Genomic DNA, 15,544 nt, shown 5'->3' with positions numbered 1-15,544 from the left:
AAAATGAAATTCAGGCCCTGAATAAATGTCTAAAAATCCTGATTGGAGTATCACTATAAATAGTTATAAATTATAAAAAGAAGGCTTTAAAAAGATCGAAGATGGGGATCGGTATCGGCAGATACTGCTTTCTGTGATCGGCGATCGGTGATCGGCCTCAAAAATCTCGGAGCACCCCTAGATTATTGAACTGTTGTAAAAAATCTATAAATTATTATTGTGAGTTACTTTTCAGTCACAATGTTGTCAATATTGTCTGTTTCCGCTCTATCTCTCAAATGAAAAGTGTGTCCAACAAAGCTGCAACACAAGATCACACAAGAAACATTATGTGTCTTCGAGCAACACACAGTGGTGTTTCATATCTATACACAGATCAGGCATAACATAATGACCACCTTCCTTATATTGTGTTGGTCCTCCAGCAGAACATTGCCCAAAGCATCACACTGCCTCTGCCGGCTTGCCTTCTTCCCATAGTGCATTCTGATGTAAAAGAAAATATGATTTTTCAGACCAGGTCACCTTCTTCCTTTGCTCTGTGGTCCAGTTCTGATGCTCACATGCCCACTGTTGGCGCTTTCGGCGGTGGACAGGGGTCAGCATGGGCACCCTGACTGGTCTGCAGCTAAGCAGCCCCATACGCAACAAACTGCGATGCACTGTGCAGGGCCAGCCTTCGCTCCCCACGTGCATCACTGAGCCTTGGCTGCCCATGACCCTGTCGCTGGTTCACCACTGTTCCTTCCTTGGACCACTTTCGATAGAAACTGACCACTGCAGACTGGGAACACCCCACAAGAGCTACAGTTTTTGAGATGCTCTGACCCAGTCGTCTAGCCATCACAATTTGGCCCTTGTCAAACTCGCTTAAATCCTTAGGCTTGCCCATTTTTCCTGCTTCTAACACATCAACTTTGAGGACAAAATGTTCACTTGCTGCCTAATATATTCCACCTACTAACAGGTGCCGTGATGAGGAGATAATCAGTGTAATTCACTTCACCTGTCAGTGGTCATAATGTTTTGCCTGATGTGTTGTGTATCTGTATACTGTATATGTAAATGTATTACTTAAATCAATTTGTGTGTGTGTGTATATATATATATATATATATATATTTGTCAGTATCACACACTCCTATTAACACCTAGTCTCAGCCTCAGACAGCACAGTAATTCTTATAACAGTCTACATTCCACAATTTTTTTTTGTCATGATTCAGGTACATGTGCTGCTAGTGGAGGTGGAGGAAGCACGTGGTAACCAGGTGGTGCGTGAGGACGTGAGCTCGGCTGTGAGCAGCAGCTCTGAGGTCCAGGGCTCACGGCAGGTGGCTTTCCGCAGCGTCCAAGAGCTTCAGCAGCAAAACCAGAACATACTGGCCCAGATCAGAGATCTGGAGGAGCAGAGAGAGAGGGACCAGAACCAAGCTAAGACTGCCAGGTACTGACCATCTACCTTACTTTAGTGTTCATCTTAGAAAAGATCTTCCAACACATACATTGCCCTGCTATTCTGCAGTAACACCATGAAAATCAGTAAAAAACAACAACAACAAAAAACATATGTTCTCTCAGGCAAACAGAGTTGGAACAGAGTCTAGAGAAGGTTCAGAAGGAGCTGGAGCAGATCAAGGAGCAGCTAAACCACCAGAAGCAGCTGGCTGACTCTGCCACCCGGCAACGAGACATGTACCGTATCCTGTTGCAGACAGCTGGAGTCGAGCTTCCACCACAGGGTGAAAATTTACCCTTTAGGGTGTACTCACACTAGGCACGGTTGCCTTGAATCGAGCCCGAGCGCGATTATCCCCCCTCCCCACTCCCCCGCTGGCCTGCACTCACATTGCACCTTACGTTCCGGGCCGGAGCACGCCTATGCTGCCTTCACGTGCTTTCGGAATTATCGTAAACACAAGTTTTCTAATCCGGCTACGAGACATGTACCGTATCCTTGTGCAGACAGCTGGAGTCGAGCTTCCACCAGAGGGTGAAATTTGACCCTTTAGACAAAACTGCCTCTCTTTTTTTTTTACCTTTTAACCCAAGTGTTAACTTAAGTGTAACTCGTTTGCCTGTGGTTGTGTTCAGGTTCAGATGCTGGATCTCAATCCACCACTGCCAGCAGGCCAGGACCCATGGCCACCAGATCTACACCCCTGAGGGCTGCAGCTGCAGAATCTGTCCAGGCAACTCAGGCTAAAGCAGCACTTAAACAGGTTAGACATATTGACTTGCTTCGGTTCTCTTCTCTCCTTCAAAAGGTTAGTTAAAAAATGAAATGTCATTTTATTCCAATCGTGTATGCTTTTGTTGAATGGAGGTTTGGAATGACATAAATGAGTAAATTATTACAGTTTTCATTATTGGGTGAAGTATTCCCTAAAAATGACTCAAACACAAATCTCATTTGGACATTCAGTATTAAGCATTAAACTGAACGTTTTCTCCTCATAGCTTAATGATGCCTTTACAACATATAAAAAGGAGAAGGCAGAAAACGACAAGCTTCTGAACGAACAGATTGAGAGGCTTCATGGTCAAGTGTCTGACCTGCTCTCACAAAAGGCTAAACTTTCCTCTCAGCTGGAGTTCGCCTTTAAACGGTGAGCACAACTTTCCTGAAATAACTCACTTTGCTGGCATTATGAATTTAAGTTGGATTTTAATGTTTTTACCTCACTCTAACCTGAGCAAAACAAGGTAATGCCATAGCTACATGTATACCATTTATTGCATGTGGTATTTTGGCTTTCATCTTCGTTTTCTTTTTATTTAATTATTTTTTTCTTTTGTCAACTTTTCATACACGTAACATGCACATTGGTTTTCCAAAATAGTAAATAGGTGAATCAAAATGTTCTTGATATATAAGAAGTTGCTTACAATAAAAACAGACTGCAAGTTTTAGAACACAAAACTAACTCCCCAGTCCATGAATGAATTATTCTTTTTCTACCCTTGTGAAATGCATGGGTTTGAAATCCAGAGACTTGTGATGATTCTCTTCGACATGCCCCTTAACATGCATCATCATCGAATGTAATCAAGGAGGTGTGTCCTAAATAACTCATGTTTGTCTCGTCGGGCTTAAACATATACACTCTATCACAGCACGTCCCATCTTAAGCATCAAAACACACAGTGGGCAGTAGGTATTTACTTCCATTTCTGTAAGACGCAGCGTCCCTTGAATTTGACTGTTTTTCACAAAGAGTGACAATGAGGATGGAAATTACAATTTTTACAGATATTGGACCTTTTTTGGTGCAAAAATTTTGCAGACTTTATAAACTACATAGCTTTATAACTATATATTATGAACTATATAAAACCATAACATAAAAAACACTGAGTTTTTTTGTAGTGGTGTATGTCAAAATACAAATCGAATTGACAAAATGAACATTTTTGAATAGTTATTTCATTTCAAATTCCAACTCACATTTATAAAGGATTAAATACTTAAAATCTGAATTGGTCCCTGGCAGGTATGACATGCTTCAGGACAATGTGAATGGCTTTAGACGAGAGATTGAAGCCCACCGTGAGAAGAATCAAAAGATGACTGCCACTCATCAGAGACATGAGCAAATCATTCACACAATGACTCAAGATCTAAGAGAGGCCAATGAGAAACTAGCCATGGCTGAGGTAAGAGAAAGGTCAATGCACTGAATAGACTGTCAGCAAACTATTCAGCTGGTATTCAGTTTTGTATATATATATTTTTTTTCTCCCTCTTTCTGCCAGTTGCGCATTGAGAACATCCGTAAGGAAAGAGACATTCTGAAGCAAGTGGAGAACAGACTGGCCCAGGAGAAAGAGTCTGTCCTTACTGAGCAGCGGGGCCAGAACCTCCTGCTTACCAATCTCAAATCTATTCAGGTACAGTTTGTCCACATATCCCAACCAACTTTTTAAAATCACTCTTCTCTTTTCTCCTATTAACTTCCTCATTATGTCACAGCTTACCATGGAACGCTCTGAGACGGAGGCCAAGCAGCGCTACAATAACCAGATTCAACGTCTGGAGAAAGAGATCGTCCAGCTTAAGAAGAAGCTGGAACAGGAGGTGGAACGGAGACACGCACTGGAACGCCACCAAGACGTAAGCTTGTAATATTCACTTCCATTTTAGTAGGGGTGATTTTCAGTTGTCAACTACTTGGTGGAACTGTCTACACCTGAAAGACTAATTTCCCTAATTTCTATTGACTAGACTCAGCTGCTACAGGCTAAGAAGCAGTTGGAGGCACAGATAACACTACATCAGAAGACTAAAGAGCTGCTAAGAACTGCTGAACAGCAGGTCACCTCCATGAGACGGCAACTGAACAACAACGAGAACCAGAGCACAGCGCCTAAGCAGCCTGTCAGGACATTACCCAGAGGTAAACATAGAAGTTAGAAGATGAAATCATGAGTGTCATATATTTTCCAGTGCTGTGTAACTCAAGGTAATTTTATGTGCAGTTTCAGCTCCTGGTGTTCCTCAACAAGAGGTGGATGAGCTCCGTTCATGTCTACAGCAGGCCGAAGAACAGAACTCTGACCTGAAGGAGCGTTTGAAGAATGCCAACACCAACCTAGAGCAGTACAGATCCATGGTGCTCAGCTTAGAGGAGTCTGTAAACAAAGAGAAGCAGGTATTAATCTGCTTCAACCCGTCCAATTGTTTTTACTGCAAGTCCTATGTGACACAGTATGAAACAAATTTCCCCCATTTATTTTACTTATAGTTGGCTGAGCAGGCACGGACCTCCACTGACAGCCAGCTGAAGACAGCGCGGGAGTTGAACCAGCAGCTGGAAGCCCGGCTGGTGGAAGCAGAAAAGGAAAAGCTAGAGCTCCAGGAGGAGAAGATGAAAGCTGTGGAGAGCATTGAAGAACGGGTATGGAACACACATGGACGGCACGTCCATGTTTTTTGGAGTTTATCTGAATAGGAAAGTTCTGAAGATTGAAACCATTTGTTTAGGTGAAGGAACTGAAAAGGAGCATGACAGACATGCAGACGGAGCTGCAGGATGCCCTCCAGAGAGCTGTGGAAGCAGTGGCCCAGGAGCAGAGAGCCACTCAGGACAGCAAACTACAGGCGAGTGTGACACTCCTGGATCAAATCAGCTAATTGTTTTTTTTTTTTTTCACACAACTACCCACTGATTTTCTTGGATGTTTACTCACCTGTGTCGTATTTTGGGCCCCAGGCTAAACTGGCTGCAGAGGCTCAGAATAAATACGAGCGAGAGCTCATGCTGCATGCTGCAGATGTGGAAGCCCTACAGGCCGCCAAGAAACAGGGACAGCAGTCAGTACAGACCTTGAAGCAGCTTGAGGAGAAGGCTCAGAAAGCTGCATCTGAGCTGCATCAGGGCCGTGTGGACTGGGAACAAAAAGAAAAGAGACTGAAGGTAAAATCTTGTGGTTGGAAAAGGTAGAAGAATTTTGTAAAAAGGAACTGGCTTATGCATAAAGATGTAAGAGAGCCTTAGAGATCATCATAAATGAAATACCTGTATGCATTTCTTTCTTCTGCTGAACACAAAATATATTTTGAGTAATGTTTATAACCAAACAGCTTTGGTGCCCATCGATTTTTAAAAATTTTTTTTATTTTGTCCATACAATGGAAGTAAATTGGAACCGAGGATGTTTAGTTCTCGACATTTTTCAAAATATCTTATTTTGTGTTCCACAGAACAAAAAGTCATGCAAGTTTGGAATGACTTCAGTAAATGATGACACAATTTTCAGTTTTGTGTGGATTATCTCTTTAGCATAATAGCCTTTGTAGAGCTATTGCTTGGTTGACGACTTCTGTATTCTTTCTTTTCAGGAAGAACTTTCTAAAGAACAGAAGAGAGCTGAGGAGCTGCAGAAGCAGAACACCATGCTTCATGATCAGATGGAAAACCTGAGCAGCAAGATAATTGCCTCCACCCAGCAGCAGACTGCTAGAGAGAGCAGTCTGAACATCTCTCTGAACGAGGAGGGCAAATCTCATGAACAGATCCTGGACATTCTCAGGTAAAACCCTTCATCCCTCAAAGAATGACATGCTGTTAAAATGCCTTACAATACTAAACAAGATAGGGGTAATACTCATGTCTTTCCCAACAGGTTTGTACGGCGGGAGAAGGAGATAGCTGAGACCCGGCTAGAAGTGGCGGAGGTGGAGACCCTGCGCTATAAACAGCGCATGGAGTACCTGGAGGGAGAGCTAAAGGAACTGCAGGATAGCCTGAATGTGGAGATAGAAAAGCTACAGGTCCTAAAAAGTGTTTCAAACAGTTTTCCCAAACTTTCTCCACATATGCTATTGGTTGGACAAACTGAGAGCTCCGCCAGAAACTTATGCCATTGGCTGAGTCAATTTTATTTTCCAACAGTCTTTATATTTATTTATTTATTTGTTTTTTTTATTAATTTTCTTTTTTATATATATTTATTTGTATTTTATATATATTTGTTTGTTTGTAGGTTGTTGTTGTTGCTGCAGCATGTTTAGGTTGGATAAGAGACAGCGTTTAACATCAAACATGTTTAACACTTCACCTAACTTGATCTGATTTTTTTAAAAATTGCATGTCTTTCAGTCAGTTAACATCTCTATCTGCAGGTAACAACAAAGACCTTGGCACAGCAGGAAGACATAATGAAGCGAATGGAGAGTATGAGTGCTCTAACTGAGACCAACAAGATGCTGAAGAATGAGAAGAACAGACTGGAGCATGAACTACAACAGACTCAAGCAAAGGCAAGACTTTAAGAGCACATTGTGTGCATCACTCCTTAGGACCATTTCCTGTCTTATTCATTAGTTTAAGTGCTCTTCAGAGGCCAAGAGTCAATCTCTCTTATAGGCACCTTCTTTACAATTAATTAGAAATAATGTCGTTTTAAGAAACAAGGTAATTTTTATAGGTATTTAGAGGCTTTGCAACATGCCTCAACCAGGGCACCGGGGCCCACTAGAGGGCATCAACAATCATCCAAGGGGACCACAGGTGACTTAAAAGTATTTAAATTAATAAATTATTATTAATATATAAAAATAATCTAAGTCTAATTTAAAAACACAAAGAATCAATATATAAACAGAAACCATATTTCTTTTCCCCCCTCAATAACAATTGGCTTTATTGAAGAACATTCAGTACTTAATTATGGAATTACAAAATGATTAATATATAAATACTCCTAGTTTGTTTGAAAAGCATTGTTGTCATTACGGTAAAAATCCTGAAAATATTTATATATAATATAAGAGGGGTAGTCTTTCAAATATTGTGTTGGACAACAGGAGGGCTTTAAGTCAAAAAGGTTGAGTGTCTTATATCTGTTATAAAACAAGTCAATTATTCATGAAACATTACTCCCCTATAAGTAAGCTTTAATATAAAAGTCCATTTATGTGTGATTACAGATATATCTGTGCATATTTGTGTATAATATATTGTATGTTTGTTTAACTATCAGGGTTTTTATATAAGAATAACACCCAATATGTATGACATTGATTGTCATATAATGTTGTAGATGCGTAAGCTGGAAGCAGACATCAAGCCCCTGCAGGACTCCAATGCTGAGCTGAGTGAGAAGAGTGGCATGCTACAGGCTGAGAAGAGACTCCTGGAGGAGGACGTCAAGCGCTTAAAGACTCGAACACAGGTCTCAGGATCTCACTGTTCATTCATGAATTTCTGTACCTTGAATGTAACATGTAGAATCTTATATTAAACAACACCAGTATGTTTGGTCAGTTTAATTCAGTCAAACTTGACTGGTAGTGTGGTTTTCAGTATCTAACTCTGTGATTTAATTGGTTGTGCAGCAACTGCTTAGTCAGCAGAAGGACAGTGATCAGGAGGAAAGTAAGAAGCTTCATTCTGAGAGGGAGGCCCATCTCAAACGCATCCAGCAGCTCACAGAGGAGACGGGGAAACTCAAGAATGAGGTGGCCAGGTCAGTGTGCTTGTTTGAATCATTTAACTTTTTTAAATGTGAGAATTTTTGTTGTTGTTGTTAGTTTTGTGCCAGAGGTTTTAACACCACAATCTTCATTCTCTGCCTACCAAACAGGAGCCAAGCTTCAATCACAACAGCTCAGAGCCAAGTGCAGACCCTGCAGGATAGCCTTGGGAAGGTCACCACTGAAAGGGACAATCTGAAGAAGGGGCTTGAGGCAAAGACCGTGGATATACAAGAGAAACTCAAAACCATCACGCAGGTCAAGAAGATCGGCCGTCGTTACAAAACCCAGTATGAAGAGCTCAAAGAACAGCATGATAAGGTACACCAGAATTTATGGTGGTTGTTCTTTTTTCATTTTTACTAATTTAAGCAATGAAAATGTCCTGAATTAATCCGAGTGTCACATCTTTCTGATAGATGGTGGCGGAGGCTGCTTCTAAGCCAGCACAGGAGCATGAAGACCATCAGGCCTCCGTGCAGGAGATTCTAAACCTGAAGAGCTCATTGAGTCAGACACAGAACAGAACCTCAGAACTGGAAACTCAGCTGGACAGCATACAGAAGGTACTCATTTAAGGCTTATTGTGCTTCTCTGACATACAAGTCTACCCATAGGTGGGACAAACTATTATGTGAGAATTCTTTCTTGCATTGGTATCTAGAGGGGCTAAAAATGTGAAGCCCTCTATTGGATCAAGCAGGAATTGCCATATATTCATGCTGTAAAAGTACATGAACACAAGTGAGCATGTTAGTAGAATATTAGTCTTTTACTGTATGTGTTGACCTCATTAGGTCTGAAATGCATTGTAAACCCATAAGATCAACCATGATCAAACCTCACTTGTTCTTGTGGAAGCTTAAATAGGCTTGTGGGACACACAAGAACAAACCTCATTGGTTTGAGCTTCTCTGTTCCATATTTGATGTGGTCTATGTATGTAGATCATTGTTTATATATGAATAAAAGCCAAAATTAGATATTTAATTTTTGGGTGAACGATTCTTTTACGTCTGTGTTAGAATAAAACTTTCACCAAACAAATCAAACGGTTAAAGTTTCCTCGAAATGATTGCTTTTACAGATCCACAGTTGTATAATCCTTCAGAGCTCTGGGATGTCCGGTCTTGTGCTGTAAAAGTACACCGCTCACAATCACAAACATCGCCATTGTGGGCTTCTCTGGTTTGGCTCACGTTATATAACTGTAATAAAAGTGTTTAATCCAGGAAGTGAGAGAGTAATGGAGTGTTATTTGTTCATTAACTTTTGAGACAGTGAGGTGTGAAGTTAGTTTGATGGAGTGAGACGAATGTTTTGGGTTTTAGTGGGCTTTTTGTGAAGGAGTTTAAAGAGGAGTTTTGTTTTTGTTTTTTTTACCGGGTCCTCTTTCATTGTTGCTTATGAAGTGTTTGTTGACTTCATAAAAGTGATGAAGTGAACAAACTCAATGAGACTGTCAGCAATGCGTTCAAAACATGTGTTGATGTTTGTGTGTGCAGATGGTGCAAGAACGTGAAGCCGAGGTGAAGAGCCTGCAGGAGCAGCTGGCACAGGTGCAGCCGGAGCTCAGCCGTCTGAGAGCAGAGCTACAGGAGAAGGGTAACCTGGAGGAGCAGCTCCGACAGCAGATCGCTGATAAAGAGGAGAAGACCAAGAAAGCCTTCATGGGTGCCAAGCAGAAGATCAACCAGCTCAACAGTTAGTAAACCAGAACATGTGACAAGTACACTTTAATCTTGCTGATATTCCTATGGTCCAAAGCAATTTAGTCCATCCAGATAATCATGACCATTATTTACAAGTTAAAGATTTAAATATTTGAACCAAATAAGTTTTTTTGTCATTTGAATTAACAGATCCATTTCTTCAGCAGTATATGATGGTTTAGATTGAAAATGCTTTTCGTGGGGAAAAACGGGGATAATATTTTTAAATCGACCAGTTTTTTTTTTTTTTTTTTTTTTTTTTTTTTTTTTTTTTTTTTTTTTTTTTTTTTTTTTTTTTTTTTTTTTTTTTTTTTTTTTTTTTTTTTTTTTTTTTTTTTTTTTTTTTTTTTTATCTAAATGGGAGTGGTTTATATTCCGTATTTGTTAGCTAGTGCACTTCTAAAAATGGACATGTTTTGAAAATGTATTCTTTGTAATATTTACAGTATTTCTTTTGTTGGGCTGAAAGATTTAACTCCTCTTGTATGCAGGGGCATGTGCAAATTTTTGTCCAATAAAATGCTCTTTAGGATGCAGATGTCCTTCCACTTAATGCCACATACCGCTCCCTAGCAAGTAGCAAATCATGTTTTTGAGGCTGTTGGCCTTTAGTTACATCCTACATCCAATTGTCCTACATCCTTACATCCCTACAACCAATGTGTTTTAGGTGCGAAGGAGCAGCTGGCGAAAGAGAATGAGGAGCTAAAGCAGCAAAGAGAGGAGCTGGAGGTGAGGATGAGTGCGCTCAAGTCCCAGTATGAAGGCCGGTTGAGCCGACAGGAGAGAGAGCTGAGGGAACTCCGTGAGCAACAGGAGAGACACGGAGATCAGAAAGATGAAGCTCAGGAGCCTGGCCAGAGCAAGGTACAGCACCACAAATGCACTAGTTCTCTGACCAATGTATGTAAAAAATACTCTGTGTTAAGTATGTAGAAACATGTATGGTTCTGTGACTTTTTTTGCATTGATGGGTTTTTACTATTAAGTTTTATGTATCTTGCAAGAGACATCCCGGGCTTTAGTATTTGTCCTCAGTAATGATCAAAGTAATTTTCCAGGTTCAAGAGGCACAGAGGTCATCAGATGCTCGCCAGATCACTCTCAAACCCACACCTGCTGCTGACAGAGGAAGGTAATGGTTCATATACATCTAATTTTGCAACGTGGAAGTAATTGGTTTTCCATGAATGTGAGACTTCTGCATCTTTTTTTTTCTAGCGGTGTTAAATATTGTCTCTCCCTTTTCCATCTGTTAACAGTGCCAGTACATCCGAGCCGCCCACTGCTAACATCAAGCCCACACCAGTTGCTGCTGCCCCCAGCAAGCCTTCACCAAATGCAGGGAGCAAGTCCACCCCTAGGGCAAGCATCCGCCCAATGATAACACCCGGTTCTGTGACCACGCCCACAGCCACAGTCATGCCCACAACACAGGTGGAAACACAGGAAGGTATGAGTGGAGTTCAGGCTTTGACATCTGATAGGATATCTTTATTAGTGCATAAGTTGTAAATTGTCATTGGTTTGTTCCATCAGCTCTCCAGTCCACAGAGAGTCCAATGGAACATGTGACTGTCTTCGGCAGCACCAGCGGCTCAGTGCGTTCCACCAGCCCTAACATACAGGCCACACAGCCAATCCTCAGCCTGCAGCAGAGCCAAGCCACTGCCTTCGTGCAGCCCACTCAGCAGCAGACCAGTCCGGAGCCAGTAACGACCATTATGGAGGCAGTACATAGCTCACAGATGGAGAGGCCATCCACTTCCACTGCTGTCTTTGGTACAGGTACAACGAACAATGAAGAGGTTGCAAACATTTGAAGCCATGGGATCAAAATTTACACTATTTATGTTCATACATGTTCTTAGTCTTATTTTACTTGATTTATCTTATTCCATTGGAAAAATTATTGAAACAAGTTGCTCTTTAGCCTAGGTCAGAAATAATGTTAACTAGCCAAATAGATAATAAAAGACCCACTTATATTTTGGGAGCAAAATGGTAAGTGTGAGATTATAAAATATTAATTATTTTATAAATTATACAGTTATAATAAATATGAACTGTTACACTCTCTGTTTACACTCTCCTAACATTTTCACTGACCCCCCCTCAGCACCCCCTTTATTAATATGAGGTTTCTGACTAACATGTTGTTCTTCTGTCAATGTCAGCAACTGCAGGCTCATCTGTGCCCAAGCGAGTGCGAGAGGAAGAGCAGGAGAGCTCCACTGAGGTGACTGATACCACACAGGACGACTCCACCCACCCACCCATCACTAAGAAGCTCCGTATCATAAGAATAGGCCTGGAGGTGAGCAGTGTACGTACATGTGCAACTGTCATCTTGTGAGAGTGGCTTGTGTTATATGTTGAGAAATTTGTCTGATTTAAACTGGCAACTTCTTATTTTGTGAAAGAGATTATAAAAATCCTCCTATCGCATTTGGGTTAGTTTTGAACGTGAAGAGCTACATAAAAAATGTTAAAGTCCATTGTTTATTTTTAGTATCATTTTAGTATGGAAACAAAACTTTGGGAATAAGTTAAGACTATCAAAATACACATTTGTTTCAGATTTGTAAAAAATCTTTAAAGAAAAAAATGGTACATTCTTAGTGATGCTTAGTGTTATTGGCTAATTTTCACCCAGGGGTCAACTGAGACTTTGCATGTTATACAATGCAGACTTTTTTCCCACTGAGTTAGATTTGTCTCAAACACTTATATGAAATATATTTACATTAACGAATATAGCATTTTATCTTACACACACTGATACACTTTTATGACTGAATTGTTTGTAAACATGAATATGCATGCAAAAAGACATTATAAACAGCCAAAAGATTTCACTGACATGGCAAATAAACTATATCAAATGAACTACAGGGTTGCAGAGTAAAAGATCAAAAACCAAATAGTCTAAATCTGAAAATGTAAAGAGGGTTTGGAAAAAGTTCACATTTCACTTGTCATTGATCAACCTATTTATAAACCATTGCAGTATGAAAAATATATAATTTTTTCATCATAAGTGAAAGTTTATGCAGCTAAAATGAATATATTTTGTTTGAAAACATTCCATATTTATTTTGTTAGAAAATGAATATGTAGGTTTTACAAAGGAAATATATGCTGCTAATTCTCTTCATCTCAGACTGTGTTCTTAACTTCATATTAAAAAAAAATACTTAAAACATTTTCAGTATAGTGATTTTGCTGTAGTTCATCTTTCTATTTAATTACCCAGTCTTTACAAACTCTCAATGCGTGTAAAATATTATTTCTTTGTTGTAGATGCTGCACTTTTGGTGCCGGAAACACTCACTGTGGTTATAACCTTGGCAATTAAAAATAGACTCTTTTGATTATACATCATCCTGCAATGCTCTTTTTGCAGCATGCTTCAGGCACTGAGGAGAGTAATGATGCTATGGGTGAAGCTCCAGGAGAAAGCCAGCAGCCTCCTGATGCCAGTGAGGTACCAGCAGTTTATCCCTTAGTAACAGTATAACCACAACCACTCATCCCAACAATGAACAACCAGTGCATTGGCTGTGTCTGTTCATCTCTCACAGGAAGCATATCCCGTGTTAGGTGAGGGAGACGAAGAATCTTTGTCTCAGTCTGTCCTGATGGATCAGGTGAGTGAGTCCCAACCCTCCGAGTCTCAGATCAGCGGACAGGACTCATCTGAGGAGTATAGGCATGACGTCATCATCATAGATACAGATAGCGGCACTGAGGAGGATGAGGAGGAGCAGGGGGAGCCTGGACAGGTCAGTGTGTTTCTCAGAGAAGCAGAAACTGTGTAATTAGCAGCTTGAATTAACCTCCCTTCTTTCTGCAGTATGAAGATGATGATGCAGAAGATGATGAAGATGGTGATGGAGGGATGACAGAAGCAGCAGAGGAGAGTAATGAAGGCAGTGGGAGTGCAGATGCCAATGAGGCCTACGAGGGGGATGAGGCAGAGGTGACCCCTACTTTTCTAACCCTCCGATGCATAAAGCTGCTGTTGTAATGGAAGCCAGTTGGCTACTAGAAAACAAGTTGTTCCATTGTGCCACTCTGTCTCTGCAAACAGTCAGTGGATCGCATCTCAAGTTTTGAGGGTGTTTTTAATAGATTTTTTTTATAGTAAGTTTCTGTGAAATGATTGTGACTATTTTTGGCTGGTTGTTTTGATGTGATTTTGTTGTGTTGCCAGGGTGATGGGGCAGCTGATCCAGGCATTGACAATAAAGAGAGTCAAGAGGCATCTGATTCAATCCAGAAGCAAGCGGACTCTCAGAGCAGTGGTACAAAAACAAACACAATACATTCATTTAGGGCTGCAACTAATTATTATTTCGATAATCGATTAGTTGGCCTATTATTATTATTATTATTTTTCAATTAATCAGATAAAAAGCCTCTTCTTTTTTTTTAAATTGACAAAACACTATTCCACATCCTGCCCAATGCTGTCCTTCAAACAAGTGTGCCAACTGAATGCTTTGAAAACGTACTGTATGGTGAATATATCTCTATGCTATACATTGTGTAAAAGAGTTATAAAGCACAGTTTAAACAGACAAATGGACAAAGGACAGTGGAAATAATAATGATGAATATAGTAAAGAAAAACTCAATGTAACTCAGTGTTAACAGATGAGAGGAATGTTCTGCAGGAACACACATTTACTCTGAACACAGTAACCAGTTACTGTCATTTCTTTATTCTGTAAATGTAAGAAACCTCTTACATTTATATTCAATCACACTCTGTTATCCCTTTACAGTTATTATCATAAAATACTTGAATTACATGTTGACTTTCAAACCTAAATTTAACGTCAAATAACAGATATATCAGCAAAATTAATATTATTGCGCTTAATATTAATTTTCTCCCTCTTTACTGCGTTCAGTCTGTCTAGACTAAAATCTAGAAGTTTAAAATAAAGCATTCTCATGTTTCGGGCAGCTTGGATCACGCAACTTTCTCACAGCAGCTTCTCTATTTTTAGATGCATTTTGTTCATAGAAATGCGTTATTCACTGCTGTAATTTGATGTGACTGGCAGAAGTTTTCCGTGCGCGGTGGGCAGACGCGACTAATCGATAATGACATTCGTTGTTGTTGTTTTTTTCATTATCGATTATTATCGATTTTATAGATTAGTTGTTGCAGCCCTACATTAATTTCTCGTGCTAATGATGCGATACACTGCCATTTGAAAGTCTGTAGGGATACATCCCTGAAGGATACATCATTGACTTCTTTTTTTTTTATTTTTTTGAAAGAAGTCTCATGCTCTTTATTGGCTCAACGATACAGTTAAAATGTATTTTTATTTTAATATATTACTACAGTCTTCAGTGTCATATGAAGAAATCATTCTAATACGCTGATTTGCTGCTCAAGAAACATTTCTTATCAATATTGAAAACAGTTGTGCTGCTTAATATTTTTGTGGAAACTGTTATAGTGTGATTCTTTGATGAATAAATGGTTCAGATAAAAAAAAAAAAGTGAAATTGAAATCTTCATTATCAGCAGCATTTATACGTGTCATTACTGTCACTTTTTATCAGTTTAATGTGTCCGTACTGAATAAAACTATTAATTCTTTAAAAAAAATTAAAACAAATCTTATTGACCCCAAATGTTTGAATGTTAATGTATTCTTTAACACAGTTTCCCTGTTCAGTCCACTCAGACCATCATGGAAAAAGGGTTATACAAAGAAGTCTAGACTATGAAAGAGTGCAATATGGCGCCTTTAGGAATAAGTGACAAATCTATGAATATTGAATCGGAGTAACTTCTATGCATGTTCGCAGGTGAAGCTAGTATTACCAC

The 15,544-nt window shown here is 39.8% G+C and overlaps 1 protein-coding gene across 4 annotated transcripts in view; it reads left to right on the top strand.

Annotated features, from left to right (window-relative positions):
- Nucleotides 1-15,544, top strand: part of LOC107677758 (nucleoprotein TPR-like) — a 38,979-nt gene that overhangs the window by 6,077 nt on the left and 17,358 nt on the right. For 2 of the 4 annotated variants that reach the window (XM_016472776.1, XM_016472775.1), the window contains exons 14-42: nt 1,227-1,447; nt 1,582-1,742; nt 2,095-2,222; nt 2,461-2,609; nt 3,495-3,657; nt 3,757-3,891; nt 3,974-4,114; nt 4,226-4,397; nt 4,480-4,652; nt 4,746-4,898; nt 4,985-5,101; nt 5,214-5,417; nt 5,843-6,033; nt 6,127-6,274; nt 6,626-6,763; nt 7,546-7,677; nt 7,841-7,971; nt 8,089-8,299; nt 8,398-8,544; nt 9,484-9,682; nt 10,361-10,557; nt 10,752-10,825; nt 10,953-11,143; nt 11,230-11,478; nt 11,862-12,016; nt 13,097-13,177; nt 13,275-13,475; nt 13,547-13,672; nt 13,907-13,997. In XM_016472776.1, the coding sequence (XP_016328262.1) occupies nt 1,227-1,447; nt 1,582-1,742; nt 2,095-2,222; nt 2,461-2,609; nt 3,495-3,657; nt 3,757-3,891; nt 3,974-4,114; nt 4,226-4,397; nt 4,480-4,652; nt 4,746-4,898; nt 4,985-5,101; nt 5,214-5,417; nt 5,843-6,033; nt 6,127-6,274; nt 6,626-6,763; nt 7,546-7,677; nt 7,841-7,971; nt 8,089-8,299; nt 8,398-8,544; nt 9,484-9,682; nt 10,361-10,557; nt 10,752-10,825; nt 10,953-11,143; nt 11,230-11,478; nt 11,862-12,016; nt 13,097-13,177; nt 13,275-13,475; nt 13,547-13,672; nt 13,907-13,997 (4,579 nt within the window). The remainder of the gene's footprint in view (nt 1-1,226; nt 1,448-1,581; nt 1,743-2,094; nt 2,223-2,460; nt 2,610-3,494; nt 3,658-3,756; nt 3,892-3,973; nt 4,115-4,225; nt 4,398-4,479; nt 4,653-4,745; nt 4,899-4,984; nt 5,102-5,213; nt 5,418-5,842; nt 6,034-6,126; nt 6,275-6,625; nt 6,764-7,545; nt 7,678-7,840; nt 7,972-8,088; nt 8,300-8,397; nt 8,545-9,483; nt 9,683-10,360; nt 10,558-10,751; nt 10,826-10,952; nt 11,144-11,229; nt 11,479-11,861; nt 12,017-13,096; nt 13,178-13,274; nt 13,476-13,546; nt 13,673-13,906; nt 13,998-15,544) is intronic. The other 2 variants (XM_016472777.1, XM_016472779.1) reach the window with 2 other exon arrangements.

Source organism: Sinocyclocheilus anshuiensis, unplaced genomic scaffold (assembly GCF_001515605.1).
Source record: "Sinocyclocheilus anshuiensis isolate Anshui unplaced genomic scaffold, SAMN03320099.WGS_v1.1 scaffold985, whole genome shotgun sequence".
Classification (NCBI taxonomy): domain Eukaryota; kingdom Metazoa; phylum Chordata; class Actinopteri; order Cypriniformes; family Cyprinidae; genus Sinocyclocheilus; species Sinocyclocheilus anshuiensis.
Note: the sequence above shows the minus strand (reverse complement) of the source record. Positions and strands in the feature narration are given on the sequence as shown.